The sequence below is a fragment of the Neolamprologus brichardi genome, chromosome 23, assembly GCF_056152115.1.
Source record: "Neolamprologus brichardi isolate AB-2024 chromosome 23, ASM5615211v1, whole genome shotgun sequence".
Lineage (NCBI taxonomy): Eukaryota > Metazoa > Chordata > Actinopteri > Cichliformes > Cichlidae > Neolamprologus > Neolamprologus brichardi.
This window is the reverse complement of record NC_142125.1, coordinates 1,222,501-1,237,349: the sequence shown is the minus strand read 5'-3', so window position 1 is coordinate 1,237,349 and position 14,849 is coordinate 1,222,501. Positions and strand designations below refer to the sequence as shown.

Below are 14,849 nucleotides of genomic sequence, written 5' to 3'. Positions count from 1 at the left end.
CCTTAGATTCATCGGGTGTTTTGGCCATTATCACTAGACACCCTCATCCAAGGAGGCCCTGGAGTGTGTCACTGGTTTATGTTAACTTGTTATTTCTCTTCTACTTTCTTCTGTTTAGTTTTCTACGGTTCTAGTTTTCTCTTTATTTTCTTCTATCAATTCACTGCAACTGAGAAGTAATACTTACCTCTTTAATATTTATGGAGCCTCACTTCTTCAAAGGGATAGAAAAGGTGAAAGAGAGAAGTGAGACAAGACAGGAGAGAGCAGAGCAGGAAGGGCTCTTCTCTGCTATAAATGGGTACTAGTCCTAACAAAGTAAGAAAGTGACGATCACAAAGTGCCTTAAAATAGAAATTTAAAAATTAAAAATATATAAATATATAACCAGAGCATTAAAAAAAGAGTTGACTAAAGACAACAAATTTTCAGCATGTACCACAGAGATAAATCATAAATCTATGCTCTCAGCAGAGTTTGTTGTTGAACTCCATCTCCCAGAATCCTGAGCAAAACGTAAGCAGGTGACGTGTATGTGCTACGTGTCCAGGAAGTTCTGTAGTCAACATGGCGGCGCAGCAGGGAGATGTTGATGAGCTGTTCGATGTGAAAAATGCGTATTACATCGGCAGCTATCAGCAGTGCATCAACGAGGCGCAGAAAGTGAAGGTAGGTGACGAACAGCTAACACCTGAATGCGTTTAAACCAAGCTGTCCTGCGTCCCCGCGGCTCTGTGCGAGCCAGCGTCCCGTTTGCGAGCAGCAGTGCTAAACCTGTTAGCTCAAACTTCTCTCCGTGCTGAAATGCTGCCTGTGTTTTGTCTTTGAAGCCGTCGTCACCAGAAAAGGAGATCGAGAGGGACATGTTTTTGTACAGAGCGTACATCGCTCAGGTGAGTGTCTCTGTCACTGCGCACCCGCCGCTGTCACGGAGTGTAGATGAGACCTGTCCTCTTACTTTCTGTGTTATTGCAGAGGAAGTATGCTGTTGTCCTGGATGACATCAAGACCAACTCTCCCCCCGAGCTGCAGGCTGTGAAGATGTTTGCAGAGTATTTGTCGAGTGAGAGCAAAAGGTACCATTTTTACCTCTCTTGATTCTGTTCATCTGGACGTAGCGTTTCGTGGGAGAAACGTTTCGTCATCATCCAGGTGACTTCTTCAGTCTCAGCTGACTGCAGGTTTCACCAGTCTTATAAACCTCCCAGCCCATTGTTCCTTCAGTGGGCTGGTTTCAGTCATTATGCAAATTTACTCTTTATGAGATCGGGGAAACCTGCAGTCAGCTGAGACTGAAGACGTCACCTGGATGATGACGAAACGTTTCTCCCACAAAACGCTACGTCCAGATGAACAGAATCAACTTTTGGAGATTTACTTTCCTGGATGATTGAGATGCATCAAGACGTACCATTTTTACATCCACTTACACTAGTCCGCCATGGGAGGGGCATAGGACTTGGCGATATGGTAGATGGTAAATGGCCTGTATTTGGACTCCCTAAGGACCCCAAAGCACTTTACACATTCAGTCATCCACCCATTCACGCACACATTCACACACTGGTGATGGCAGCTACATTGTAGCCACAGCCGCCCTGGGGCGCACTGACAGAGGCGAGGCTGCCGGACACTGGCGCCACCGGGCCCTCTGACCACCACCAGTAGGCAACGGGTGAAGTGTCTTGAAGGACACAACGACCGAAACTGTCTGAGCCGGGGCTCGAACCGGCAACCTTCCGATTACAAGACGAACTCCCAACTCTTGAGCCCCGGATATGGATAAAATGTATTATTTTTCTGTAGTTAATACTAGTTGTCACTGTGGCCTTCCAGTCTGTATCAGTAGTAGGTTAAAGTTCACACAAGCAGTTCGATATGTGCTGGTCTTTGTGGCTCTGTGGAAAGCAGATTTAAGGTTGCTAAGAGAGGAACTGCGATGCTGTGTGAGGGTGTCAAGAGTTTATTTGAGGGTGGTGTATGACGACAGCGAGACTGCTGTGAGGGGTGTGGGAGGAGTGAGAGGTGGTTTCAAGGTGGAGGTGGGATTACATCAGGCTCTGGCTCCGAGCGCCTTTTTGTTTGTGCTGGTGATGGACAGGCTGTCGGATGAGGTAAGGCAGGAGTCTCTGTGGACTCTGAGGATTGCAGACAACATTCTGAACTGTAGTGGGAGGAGAAAATGGGTGGAAGACAGGTGGAGGTGTGTGTGTGCTAGAGAAAAGAGGAATGAATGTCAACAGAAAAAAAGATGCATGTCTGTGTAAGAGTGAAAATACAAGGAGGAGAGGTAGTAAAGGTCATTACCTGGGACGATCATCCAAGGCAGCGGACAGAGTGGGTAGATGTGAGTGTTAGGAGCAATTTGTGACAGAAGGATGGCAGCAGGCTTGAAAGGGGAGGTTTATAAGATGACAGTGACATGCTCTGATGTACGAAGTCGAAATGATGGAGCTGGAGGCAGAATGAAGATGCGCAGATTTCTCTCTGTGAAAATGAGCATATCAGACGGCTCAGGCTTCATGCTTTGAAGACACAGTTAAAGAGGCGAAGCAGAAATGTGTGCAGAGGAGAGGAGGAGAGTGGATATACTGGACAAAGGATGGTAGGAGGAAGATCTGAGAAAAGCTGTGCAGAGAGTTGGTGTGATGGGCAGTTAATTGACTGCGTCATCCCCCGAGGGAGCAGCTGAAAGAAGAAGAATTAGATGTGCGATTACTTTAAAATGCAGAGATTTGGGTTCAGCAGAGACTTCTTGAGTGTTTGAGGGTCTCGGGTTTTCATTCGTTCTTGATACAGACCTGATCAACACCAACAGGTCTTATATCAAGGTGTTCAATAATGTCCTGTGTGTCCTAAAGAAGAGAAATAAGTGTTGTGTTAATAATGCACACATGATACAATAAATAATTCAGTTCCTCTGTGGTTAACAGATTGTATAAAAATATATTGATGGTAGGACTTTTGTTTATTTCACTCTCATGTAGTCATAGTTACAGACTGTTTCCTGTTCTCAGTGGAAAGTGTGTTTTGTGACGTTACGTTTGCTTAGTTTTTATTCATGTTTAACAGCCTGACAGAAGTCAGGAAGGTGTCCATGTACGAATGTGAATGAAGAAGACAGAAGATGGAAACAGCTTAATCTTCAGATGCTAGTTGTTTTTTCTTCACAGCTTTTAATTAGGCTTTGTTTTTGTTCAGGGACGTAATCGTTGCCGATTTGGACAAAAAGATGGCAAAGAGTGTGGATGCTGCCAACACCACCTTCCTACTCATGGCTGCCTCCATCTATCACCACGAGGTGAATACTGATGCTGCCCTCAGGACTCTGCACCAAGGAGAAAGCCTCGAGTGGTAAGAAGGGAGTGAAATTTTTATCTTAACAAGGTTTGATTTATGAGCCGCTCCAAACATTTTCACCCATATTTGACTAATAATCACCACAAAAACAAGAACAGTTTAAATTTTAACGTTCATTTTTATTCATAACCAATATTTGATGGAGATCAGTCATCTGAGCTCATTTTGCATGATTACTGGACTCACTGTGCTGCTTTGACAAGTGCCTACACTAATATGTGGGAGTGTGAGAGGGAGATGAACATTTACATGTAGCAGTCATCAATCATATTTTGTTTGATGTTTTTCTAAATATCACAGATGATTTCTGGCTTGTTTACAGTCTGTGAACTCTGTAACTTTGAGCCCTCGTAATTTGTTTTGGGATGTGAGATCTGGTGTTGACATGTGTCGTCTGTACTCAGTGGGATCTTCACTCCCTGCTGTTTAAAGAGCTCTGCATGACACTGACCAAGCCCTTGTTGTTCTGTTTTTCTCATCAGTATGGCCATGACCATTCAGGTGCTTCTGAGCTTGGATCGTGTTGACCTGGCGAGGTATGACCTGGTGTTTTCATCCAAGAGAATAATTAACATGACAGTAGAGAATTTCCACTAGAATCGGTTGATCAGCTTCTGGAAGCGCACGTCTACAGTTCTGCACAAAAGTCTTCACCCAGCTTTCAGCCTTTCTTGTGATTTTTTTGATGCGGTGTCAAACAATAGTTCTCCAGGTTCTTCTCTGGATATTGGCTCGTTTTAACCCTTTATGGCCGGTCGGAGCGGGCACGCTCCGTTTTGCGTAACTATTTTAAAAGCCTGGTAGAACTGGAAGCACGTGAGCTAGCGCAATCATTTTTGTGCACATGATACCAGAAGAGTTGCACTTACATCTTATGCATTCAGCTTGTCCGAGGTCACGGTTTCCTTCCACACATGGCTTTGCAAAAATTGCTTTAAAAGCACTTGCAGCAACAAAACCAAAATATTCCAGAAACACGCTTTGCCGATCCGATCAGCTGTTCATGACACTTCCTATGCTGAATAGACGTCAGTGCGATTTATCTGATGTCCGCCATCACCTGCCCGAAGCAGGTGATTAAAATTCATGTTTACACTTCTGGAAATAGTTTATTTTGATGCACACGCAGTTTTTTGTTTGTTTTTCCAAATTTGCATTATAATATTTTCGTTTTTCCTGCAGTTTATAAAAATTGGTGTGTCTCAAATATAAAACTATGAAGACACTTAAAATAAATTTCCTGTGGTGGGAAACTATTTTGTGCAACTTTTTTGCATTTACAGTTTTGAGGGATAAGCCTCTTAAATTTCTCTGACTGCAAATATGTGTAAAAAACCAAAAATGATTTTCTTTTTTGTAGTTTATTGCACTTTTTTTGCTATTTATGTAGTTACTATGGACTTAAAGCATACATATTATTAAAATTTGGGCTATAATGGTTGTATTGATGTATAGCAACTTAAAAAATGCTCCCAAAAATGGCTCCACAGCATGTAAACATATAAAGATAACTCAGGCGGACTTGGTTCTATGGTGGGTCTTAAAGGGTTAATCCAGCTCTTGTACCATTGTCAAAGGAGTTTAGCCTAAAAAAGGAGGAAACAGTGCTGTATCTACACATAATGAACAACTTGTCAAACAAGCATCTTACACAGACCGGGGGTTTTTCAAAGAGCGTTTAGCCAAAAACACGGCGTATCTCTGCAGGGTGTGCAGCGTATCCCAAACACAGCCGGTGTGATGAAATCCCCCAGAGTGTGGGATCGTCGTGACAGAACAAAAAAAAGGAGGCCAGCATCCAAAGACGAGCTTTGAATATCCTTCAAGAAGCCTGGAGAAATATTTGTGAAGTCTGCTTACAGAAATGACAAGATTATGGCAGCAGACACACACCCAGTCTCAGGGGTCACATGCTAGCCTACTCCTAGTGCCGGATAAAATGGGAGGGTGGCGTCAGGAAAGGGCGTTGTGTGTAAAATCTGCAAATCAGCAGGCGCGTACATCCGCTGTGGTGACCTCTTGGGAAATAAGAGAGCAGCTACTTTCTATTGCATGTTTGCATGTTTCAATAATAATAGCATAATACAGAGAAATGAGGGGGAGCTCAAGACTTTTGCACAGTACTCTATCAAACAGTTTAACTTTAATGTGTATTACTAATTCTGTGAATTAGAAAAGCTTGCATTAACAAAAACAGACTGTAAATTGGGGCAGTCGTCCTCTCATCACATTTTCTTTTTTCATAGGAAAGAACTGAAGAAGATGCAGGAGCAGGATGAAGACGCCACCCTAACCCAGCTAGCAACAGCCTGGGTTAACATCGCTGTGGTGAGGAGACAAACCTTCATTAATGCCCCTCTGTGCTAACCCTCAGTACATAATGCAGGAGTTGGTGTAGCTGTATTGAAACAAACTAAAGCAGCAGGAAATATCGGTGCAGTGTAAAGCTAACCTAGCCAGAGTGTGACAGGTGGTGAATGGACTGTTCTGCTTATTAAACAGCTCATATCTCCAGGAGCTCTGCACCCCCGTCCTCATTACAAAAGCAATACGATGCATATAAAGCAGCTGCAACTGACTTTTCAGAATCACCACTGACTCACAGTCTGTTTGTTATTCCAGGGTGGAGAGAAGCTGCAGGATGCTTACTACATTTTCCAAGAGATGTCTGACAAATACTCTTCTACACTGTTGCTCCTCAATGGCCAGGCGGCCTGCTACATGGCTCAGAACAAGTGGGAGGAGGCTGAAGGAGTGCTGCAGGAGGCGCTTGATAAGGTTGGAGGACAACAGGAGTTGGCTCTTTTGGTTTTTGTGTGTCTGTCTAGTCTCTGCATTTATGCACAATTCACTTAATGCTTTATTAACTTGTTTCTAAGGCAGCTTTTAGATCTGTGGTCTTAGAGCTGAGAGTTGTGCCACCTTTTATGTAATAATAAACTCATGTTAAGGAACATCTTCCTCCTCGTCGTGATCTCAGCCAACATGTGTGATAGTCAGTCAGATGCTTCTGTTGCATCTACAGCCTGCACAGAAGCTTATTTTTGAACCCCATATGAATTCGTTTTCTGCACTGCTCTGGGGATGAAGAACTCCTAACGCATAATTTATGGTCGTACGACTTGGTTGGTACGCTGCCAGACGGGCCGTCCTCAGACTGGAGCGGACTGCGAACGCGCCGCTTCTGCCGCACCATCAATTCTGCTTAACACAAGTTTAGTTACGCTCAGTAGACGTGACTGGTCGTGTGTTTGGGTGGGAGGCGGGGTTTATTTTAGTGTGAACCATATTATAACTGCTGAATCCAGACGACCTGAAGAATAAAGTATCTAACTGAAGAAGTAAATGATCTGAGTGTACCAGCAGGGGGCAGCACATACACACTTCTTGCACTTGATCTCTAACAGGATTTGGTTGGACTGTAGTTTTTATTCCTCCATTCAACAAATGTTATTTATCTGTGATCATTATTTAAACTGTTGAATATAATCTGTTGTAAATAAAAACTACAGGTCACTTTATAAATCAATGTCATCTGCATTTTGAATCCATCTGTGAGTGCAGATCGCTTTGATGCCACCAGCAGGGTTATCGTTTTTTCTAATTAGATACGATATTATTGCAGTTTTTTAAAAATATTTTGCGATATTCAGATTCTGTACATAAAGGTAAACTTTATCAATATTCATTTTCTCTAATATCAAAGTCTCACACTCAGTCTTTCTCTCATTTCAGTTTGATTGTTGACAAACTGAACGGTTTGTATTACAGTCTAGTCCAACTTAACTGAATCAACCATCTGGTACAATTATAGCTATTCTGAACTATGCAGTTTATGAAAACTATGCAGCCCCTTCAGCAACTGAAGAATTTGAAAGTAAATTAAAACAAAATATAATTTTACATTAAATAAAAAAGTTTTAAACTTCATTAAAATAAAACATGTCTTAAATTAAAATGAGTAAACTGTCATGTTTATTGCTGCCAAAAACAAGTGAAACACATTTGGACAGTGAAGGAATGTCAGGATTCTTGCTCAGAAAAAGGATCAACATGCTCTGAAGTCAGAGCACAAAAACCTTTTTGTAACAAAGTATCGATTTCTGCTGTCCCTGTATCCATACATTATTAGCAAACAGAATATCACCATGCTACATAGTATCCATTTTTCCCCAAAACTAATTAGTTTTTGTTAGATTTTGCCTTTTTGTTTGGGTGTATTTTCTCATTTGAGTTAACATCTTTATTGTTTTAAAATGTTAAGCTTTAGCTTAGCTTGCATTAGTTTTAATTTGAGTCCAGATTCTCAATCAACACATCAGGTAAGCTGTTATGAAATCTTAACCAAACTAACAGATACTAACGATTTGCCTGGAATAACCTTGGTTGGTGATGCCTGCTGTGAGTCTGGTCTTATCATGTTTACAGGTATTGATTTTGAGAGCATTGGTTCATGCTGCTGTAATGTTCTAAAGCACATGATTTTGCTGTGATTCATTTAAATCGGTGTGACATTAAACTGGATCACAGGTCGATCTGAGTCTTTCAGTAAGAAACTGTAAACATGCTGACACTAAAGCGTCTTCCTCTCTTATCCCTATCAGGACAGCAGCCACCCTGAGACACTGATCAACCTCATCGTGCTGACCCAGCACTTGGGCAAAGCTCCCGAGGTGAGACTTTGAACCCAAAGCCGTCTGTGATTTAACCATTGGTTTTATCAATATCCTATAGATTAAGTCCTCATCTTCCAAAGAGGTTTGAAGCAGCTTTGCTCACCCTTCATGCCTACATCGAGGATTAAAAATAAGATGCGCTTCTTGTATTAGGAATGTTTTGTTGTGAACCAGACAAATCCTTTCTGCCATAGAGGAGTTGCACAATCTGAAGATCAGAGTTCATGAGATAACGCTCACTTATCTTCCTTACATTATAAGGACTTCAGAGCACACAGATAGCAGCACATTGCTGACATGAAGCTACAAGTCATCATCAGATTGTTTCCACCTGCAGTAACCGCTGATTAGCACATCTCACTCAAGGTTTCCTGGAGTTGTGAGGAAATTTACTTGCAAACTATACGAAACACAGGGATGAATATCTGGTATTATAGAAAGGAGTACACAGGTGGAGCATTTAGAGGTTTTATGGCATGACTCTGATATTCTTTACCAGTGTAACAGTTACAGTTTGCTTCCAGACATTTTGGAAAAGTTGTTTCTCTGTTGGTAACCCCGTGTCACCTTTCCTCTGTAAACCTGCTTTTTGTGGACTTTTAAACTTTGTTTTTGGCCAACGTTACCTGTTTTTGGTTCTGTGTGTCTGATGACTTCATGATGTCCCCAGGTAACCAGTCGATACCTCTCCCAGCTGAAAGATGCACACAGAGCCCACCCGTTCCTCAAAGACTATTTAGCTAAGGTAACAATCTTGTCGTTAAGCATTCTGACAAATCTATCGGTTTAATTTCGTGGCTTGGATGTTATGAAAGTTTTAGTGCCAGGTGTCCTTTGGAGCGAAGCCACTGTGGGTCTTTAGCCCTTGTCCCACACTGGTGTCATTACATAAGAGTGCAGATGTACATAAACATGCTTAAAGTGGGTTACAGTGCTCCTGTGGTGCTGAACTGTTGCCTCTGCTCTTTGTTCTCTTGCAGGAGAACGAGTTTGACAGACTAGCCATGCAGTACGCTCCCACAGCTACAGCGTAGAGCATCTGCTCGTGCTGAGGAGGCACTCTAACAATGGATGGACTTCACTTTAACACCACAGACCCAGCTTCTCCCTTTCATTTAAACGTGTACTGTGCTTTGGTGTTTTTTGCTCTGAAACTTTGGCTGTAATATTTAAACCACACTAGATGTCACAATTCCCCGTGGGGAGACAGCCCAACGTGTCTTTCGTTTGCTATCCACTCTTAAAAATTGCATTTGTTTTACAGCACATCTGTGTAATGCGAGCATTCCTTTGAAATGATAATAAACGTGTGACCCCGCTGTGTGATGATGTGTGGATTTGTGTGCCTGAATGTATTAGAGACCGGAAATTCAGACATGAACGCGCTTTCTGAATTATCTGTGATGCAAATCGTGCACATGACGCTTTTTTTTTTCAAACACAAAGACAACGCTAATTACGTCACAGCCCCTCTGCTTTTTTTTCCTTCTATTTATTTATTTTGCCCGGTTTCTTTTAAGCGTAGCTGGGTTGTCTGTGCGTCTTTGAACGCACCAGTGAGCGCGGCTCGTCAAACCCTCGGACACGTTTAGAAGCCAGACGACGAGGAGGAGGAGAATAAGAGGAGGCGACGAGGCTCCTGGTGGGATGAGAACATCCTCATTCATCCGTTTTTTGAAGCTGGAATAACTTGTGTCCGTCTGAGACTCGGCCGTGTGACGGGAAGCTGCAGGTTAAACTCAGGAGGCGTTATATAAGGCGAATAACGGACCCCGATGAGAGCGCGCGTGTGACAGCGCAGCAAGGTTTGCCACCATCACCGGAGAAGCGACAGAAGCTCTGGACCTCTTTTTTCGCCCCCCTCCCTCTGTGTTTGTGCGCTCAAAGGCGATAAATGCTAATTCATTCAAGTCGCTAGCTAGCTCGGAAGCCCCTGCCAATGCTGCTCCATTCACTGCGGTGTGCGTCGCGATTTCATTTAGCTAGGCGGCTAACCGGGGCGCAGATGAGCTGAGTGCGTAGCGGAATGATTAACAGAAGAAACCTCCTCCAGGCTGCCGCTGATGGCTCAGATTAATTGTCTGTACTGGCTTCGTAATTTTTCTGCGTGATTCTCAAATCCAGCCGCGCAGTCCGCCGTGTCTGCTCTCATACCTGGCGGGGGCCCTGTATCATTCATAAACTGTCCTGGACGCAAAAGAATGGGCCCCGGTCTTAATTTGGAAAACAAAGAATTAGGCTACTGAAGAGGTTAAGCTGGTTAGAGAGGCTTGCTCTGGCTTCTTTTTTTTAAGCGCAGCTAGCGAGCTGTTTAACCAGTCAGTCGCCGCGTCTGGACCGCGCTGCTCGCTGGTGTCTTTGCCCATATTTTTCTTGCGTGCTGGTTTTTGCGCCTCACCACAATGGGTAGTCTTGCCGGGAGCGCCGGGGCGGTTGAAGTGGAGCCCATGCCAGGCTACATAGAGTTCATCACCAGATCCACCATCGTCATGCTGGACGCGTGGAGAGACTGTAGCAGCTGCGGTCTGGAGCTCAGCAAACGGACTTTCCTGGATAACGCTTACATTACCTGGACCGAAATCGCCCTGTTTTTCTTTTGCGCCTATTTGTGGACGAAGGTCAGGAGGGGACTGACAGAAAGTCTGTTTAAGGTGGGTGCCATGCAGTCCCTAATGCGCTCGCCTTAGGGATTCATTCTTCTAATTGAAACAAGTGTGGCCTCCCATCTGTCAGTAGTTATAACGGGAGGCACACGATGCTCTGTGCAGGCAGGTGGGAGTTTAAGAAGCACTGTCTGGAACCTGTTGCAGGTTTAATACACAGGAACAAGTTAGAGGAAGGGACACCTTAAATCCTTCTCAGATAGCCTAACCACAGTGTCAGAAAATATTAACCTGACTCTCAGGCTACCGCAAACACAGCTGCAGCGGCGCGCGCAGCTTCCCGTACCGCAGGTTCTCATTTTTGTGCCGTTCAAGCAGCGTAAGAAACTGTCCGTATGCTCTCGCAGATGCACACGGTAGCTGCCGCACAGCTTCACAGCGCACGCTCTGAGTGTGCACGCTGAATGTGCACGCTCTGAATGTGCACGCTCTGAGTGTGCACGCTGAATGTGCACGCTCTGAATGTGCACGCTCTGAATGTGCACGCTGTGTGCAGAGGAGAGGAAGACAGGGGGACTCCCAGGGGAAGAAATGTGTGCGTGTTAGATAGCCTTATCTACACGTGCTGGGTGAACTGGTCCAATGGATGCTTGTTAGATAAATTATTTTATTAATGCACGAGCTGCACGCCTTGTTTCTGCAAGTTTATTATTATTGTTATCCATCCATTATCCCTCTTATCCTTCATCATCGTTATTATTATGCAAATCTTGACTCGTCGTGTTTCCGGTAATCTAGTCACAGATTACAACTGTTGTGTTTTAAGGGAAACTAACCTATTTGAAATTATATAATTTCATATTATTAGCAAGTGATGCGGATTTCCTGCCTGCGCCTCCCCTCGCTTCTCTTTCTTTATCACACACACACACACACACACACACACACATCTGCTTTCATAGAGTAGAAATGGTGATTTTAATGTGTGTAACCATGTGCACAGAGTGTCTCTGAGAGCAGCCTTGCAGCATGTCTTTTACCACAGCGTGGCTCCTGCTGGTCACATACTCAGACTATTCTTTCACTCATCTCAGGCCTGAGCATTTCCATCCTGCTGGTGTTGCCAGGGAGGGGCTGTCTGACCACAGACTGGGCATGTGGTCTCTGGCCAGTTAATCTGCCTGATGGTGGGGGCGGGGTGCCTACATGTTGTGATGAGGATGATTCGGCCAGAGTTGCACACAGGAGCTGAAAGCACTGTTTTCATTTTTACTTTATGCATGTGTGTCAGCGTATGTATGTTTGACTCAATGAAACATATGTGCAACATAGTGGGGTGGGGTGGGGGTGGGGGGGTGGGGGTGGGGGGGGGGCTGTAGATGCTGAGTCAAAGCTCAGTTCACTTCTCGAATTCTTATCAGGGATGAAGAGGGATGAAGAGGATGGGCTCAGTGTCCGTTCAGCCATGTGACGCTAATGCAGTACAACTATTACTGCTGCTCATCAGAAAAGCTCAGCTGGCTGCCAGAGGAGCCGACGTCCTCGTGTGATGTCTTTCTTAGCAGAATGGGAACAAGCCTCCCTCTGCTAAACTTGGATTTGAAGTAAACGACAGAGCGTTTAACCTCGACCTGTTCATAGTTACTCTGTGCTGTTGCTGCGGTTTCTGATTTGGAGTAAAGTGGCTAAACTGTTGTACATAAACACACGTCATTCATTTCAGAGCTGAGGAGACCCTACGTGCATCAGATACCAGCACAGATGTTAGTGGGAGAAGCACCGATCGATTCAATTTTTTCATGACTGTAATTAATAGTGCCAAAGGTACATGTAAATGTTCATATACAGAACTGTATCCGCACATCATTACCAGACAGCAGCGATCTGTGATACTGGCTCATATCAAATACTCTATTACAAGTTCATTCCAGCTTTGCTGCTATTGGGCCAATCGAATGCTACAAAAGAGCAATTAAAATATTAGATAAGAAACCTTTTTCATATCACCATTGTCAAATTTAAATTAAATACAAGTTTCTACATTTTACTAATTTCTAATTGTTTAAATCTGCCTGTCTAATATACAAAGTTCTACACAGTCTGCCGCCTCCACCAATGAGTGATTGTATTAAAGTAAAGTCCAGCAGTGTTGCCGGCTCTCGCCTGACTCGAGCCACTGTTAGAGGTGACTGACGGAGCACCTCTTCACAGATGCTCTGTCATATCAGGGAGTGCGTACACTAATAAGAGTTTGTGTATTACAAAAAGGGAAACAACTATTAGTGTAACTGGTCAGTGCAATACTGGGGTTTGTGCGTGTTTCCGTTATTATCTATACTGTCCTCTGTGTCCACTCTTCTTCTTGTTTGTTCTAATATGATGTGATCACTGTCCTCGTCACATGACCTGTAAATATGTCTCTGTATGTTTTTACTAACTCTTGTTCAACACCAACCTGCCAGAAGGTCTGCAGATGGAAATGAGCCCGATGCTGTAATCTGGCATATTTACATTTGTTTAAATCTTAAGTAATATGTATTGCCCCTCTTTCTAAATAAAATAAATAAATAATAAATTAGGTACTGCAAATATTCCCGTGGCAACACCTGAGTGAACATGGTAAAGATGACGTGCTGAGCATCAGAAAGAGGAAGAATGGTGATTTAAGAGACTTTAAGAGTGACGTTGTTGCTGATGTGATCAGAGGTCGGAGGTCAGAGGGTGGTGAGACTGCTTCGAGCTGATAGGAAGGCAAGTGACTGATATAACCACTCATTATGACCAAAGTATGCAGCAGAGCGGTGCTGCGAGTGGTGGTGTAATTGTGTGGGGGATATTTTCCTGTTACATGCAACACAATGCAACACAATTCAACACAAAGGCTTCACGAAAGAACAGAATCCTGATTGAATTGTTTTCAGTGGAAGATTTTGTGATCTTGTTGCTTTTACATTGTATCAAATACTAGTTTGAAACTCTTTCTTGGACAGTTAAAGGCATCGCCTCGTACTCAAGGACATTTTAATGGCTGTTTTATCTTTGCAAAGTAAATCCTGGTTAATTGCAGCGCTGCTTTCGCCTCTAACATTAACACCTGTAGATGATGCTTTGGATAAAAATAATTAGTTTCCTGTTTTGTTACTTACAGCACTCCCAGTCCCTTTTGAAGAATGAAAGTTGACCCACTTTACAAGTCTACAGTTACCGGGGTTTGCATTTTTTCACTGTGGAAATCCCAATTATGAAAGCAGAGCAGAATACTTGATTATGATTGGTGTTTGGCCAGCTTGCACCGCAGCAACAAAAGCCGAAGCTTGTTCCACTTGGATGACTGATAGAAGCACGGAGACACATCCAAAGTTAAAAAGAGGCATCGCGCTTTATATTCACAACCTGGCAGTCCGGAGACTTTTAGATGCAGCGGGTATTCAGGCACGCGGACAAGCGCGTATCTTTTTATGGTGCGTGAACTTTGTGCCTCAAAAGCAAGGAAATTAGGTCAAGGTTGCAAACCTGGCAACAATCCTAAGGTGTTGCGTTGGTGTTTATGTGAACCAAAACGACACCAAAGCAGCCTCCACACACGCTACTATCACTTCACGTCACCGAGCCGTGGAGGGTTAGCCGAGCGCAGTGGGGGTGGCACCGAAGCGCATGTGTGGTCGAGTGTTTTTCAGAATGTTTCACATTCGGTTTGAGGCACAGCAGCTCCTTATTAGGTTAAATACAACTTGTTCATAAGGCGCTTGAGGTCTGCTGTTGCACAAGATGCTGTAGCGCATCATTAGCACCACGACACCGTTTCAAATGTGCACGAGACCTGCAAGTGCTGGAGCACTTTTCTTCTGAAAATGTGACATTACGCAGAATAATTACACACTACAGCTTCCTGGTTTGCACAAACATCTTCGGTTCTGTGTTTACGCGGTTTAAACGGATGCTTGTTGTTAGATTGTGTACACTTATCAGGGCGTGTGCTTGTGTTTATGAGGACGTAAGACTTTAAAAACATTTGTTTATGTTTGCATGCATTTTGTCTGTCATTAAGTCCAATTTCAAAACGGGCCACTCCCGGCAGCAAAGGAATGACGTGGATGACGACCGGTGTGTGACATCAGTGAAGAGAGAGAAGCGGTGATTAGAGGGAATAATAATAAAAACAATAATCAAGAAATTAATGAAGAAGGAGGCAAGGGAAGGAAGGAAGGAG

General features: G+C 43.7%; 2 protein-coding genes across 2 annotated transcripts in view; both read left to right on the top strand.

Annotated features, from left to right (window-relative positions):
- The first annotated feature begins 509 nt into the window (after positions 1–509).
- On the top strand, positions 510–9,354 carry cope (COPI coat complex subunit epsilon). Its single transcript, XM_087836250.1, has 10 exons — positions 510–669; positions 831–893; positions 976–1,076; positions 3,202–3,354; positions 3,843–3,896; positions 5,607–5,688; positions 5,983–6,138; positions 7,965–8,033; positions 8,707–8,781; positions 9,017–9,354. The coding sequence occupies exons 1-10, from the start codon at positions 568–570 to the stop codon at positions 9,068–9,070; spliced, it is 909 nt and encodes a 302-aa protein (XP_087692376.1). The 5' UTR covers positions 510–567; the 3' UTR covers positions 9,071–9,354.
- Positions 9,355–9,565: 211 nt separating this feature from the next.
- Positions 9,566–14,849, top strand: part of cers1 (ceramide synthase 1) — a 37,530-nt gene continuing 32,246 nt past the window's right edge. The window contains exon 1 of the mRNA XM_087836841.1: positions 9,566–10,687. Coding sequence (XP_087692967.1) covers positions 10,439–10,687 — 249 coding nt within the window. The 5' untranslated portion in view covers positions 9,566–10,438. The remainder of the gene's footprint in view (positions 10,688–14,849) is intronic.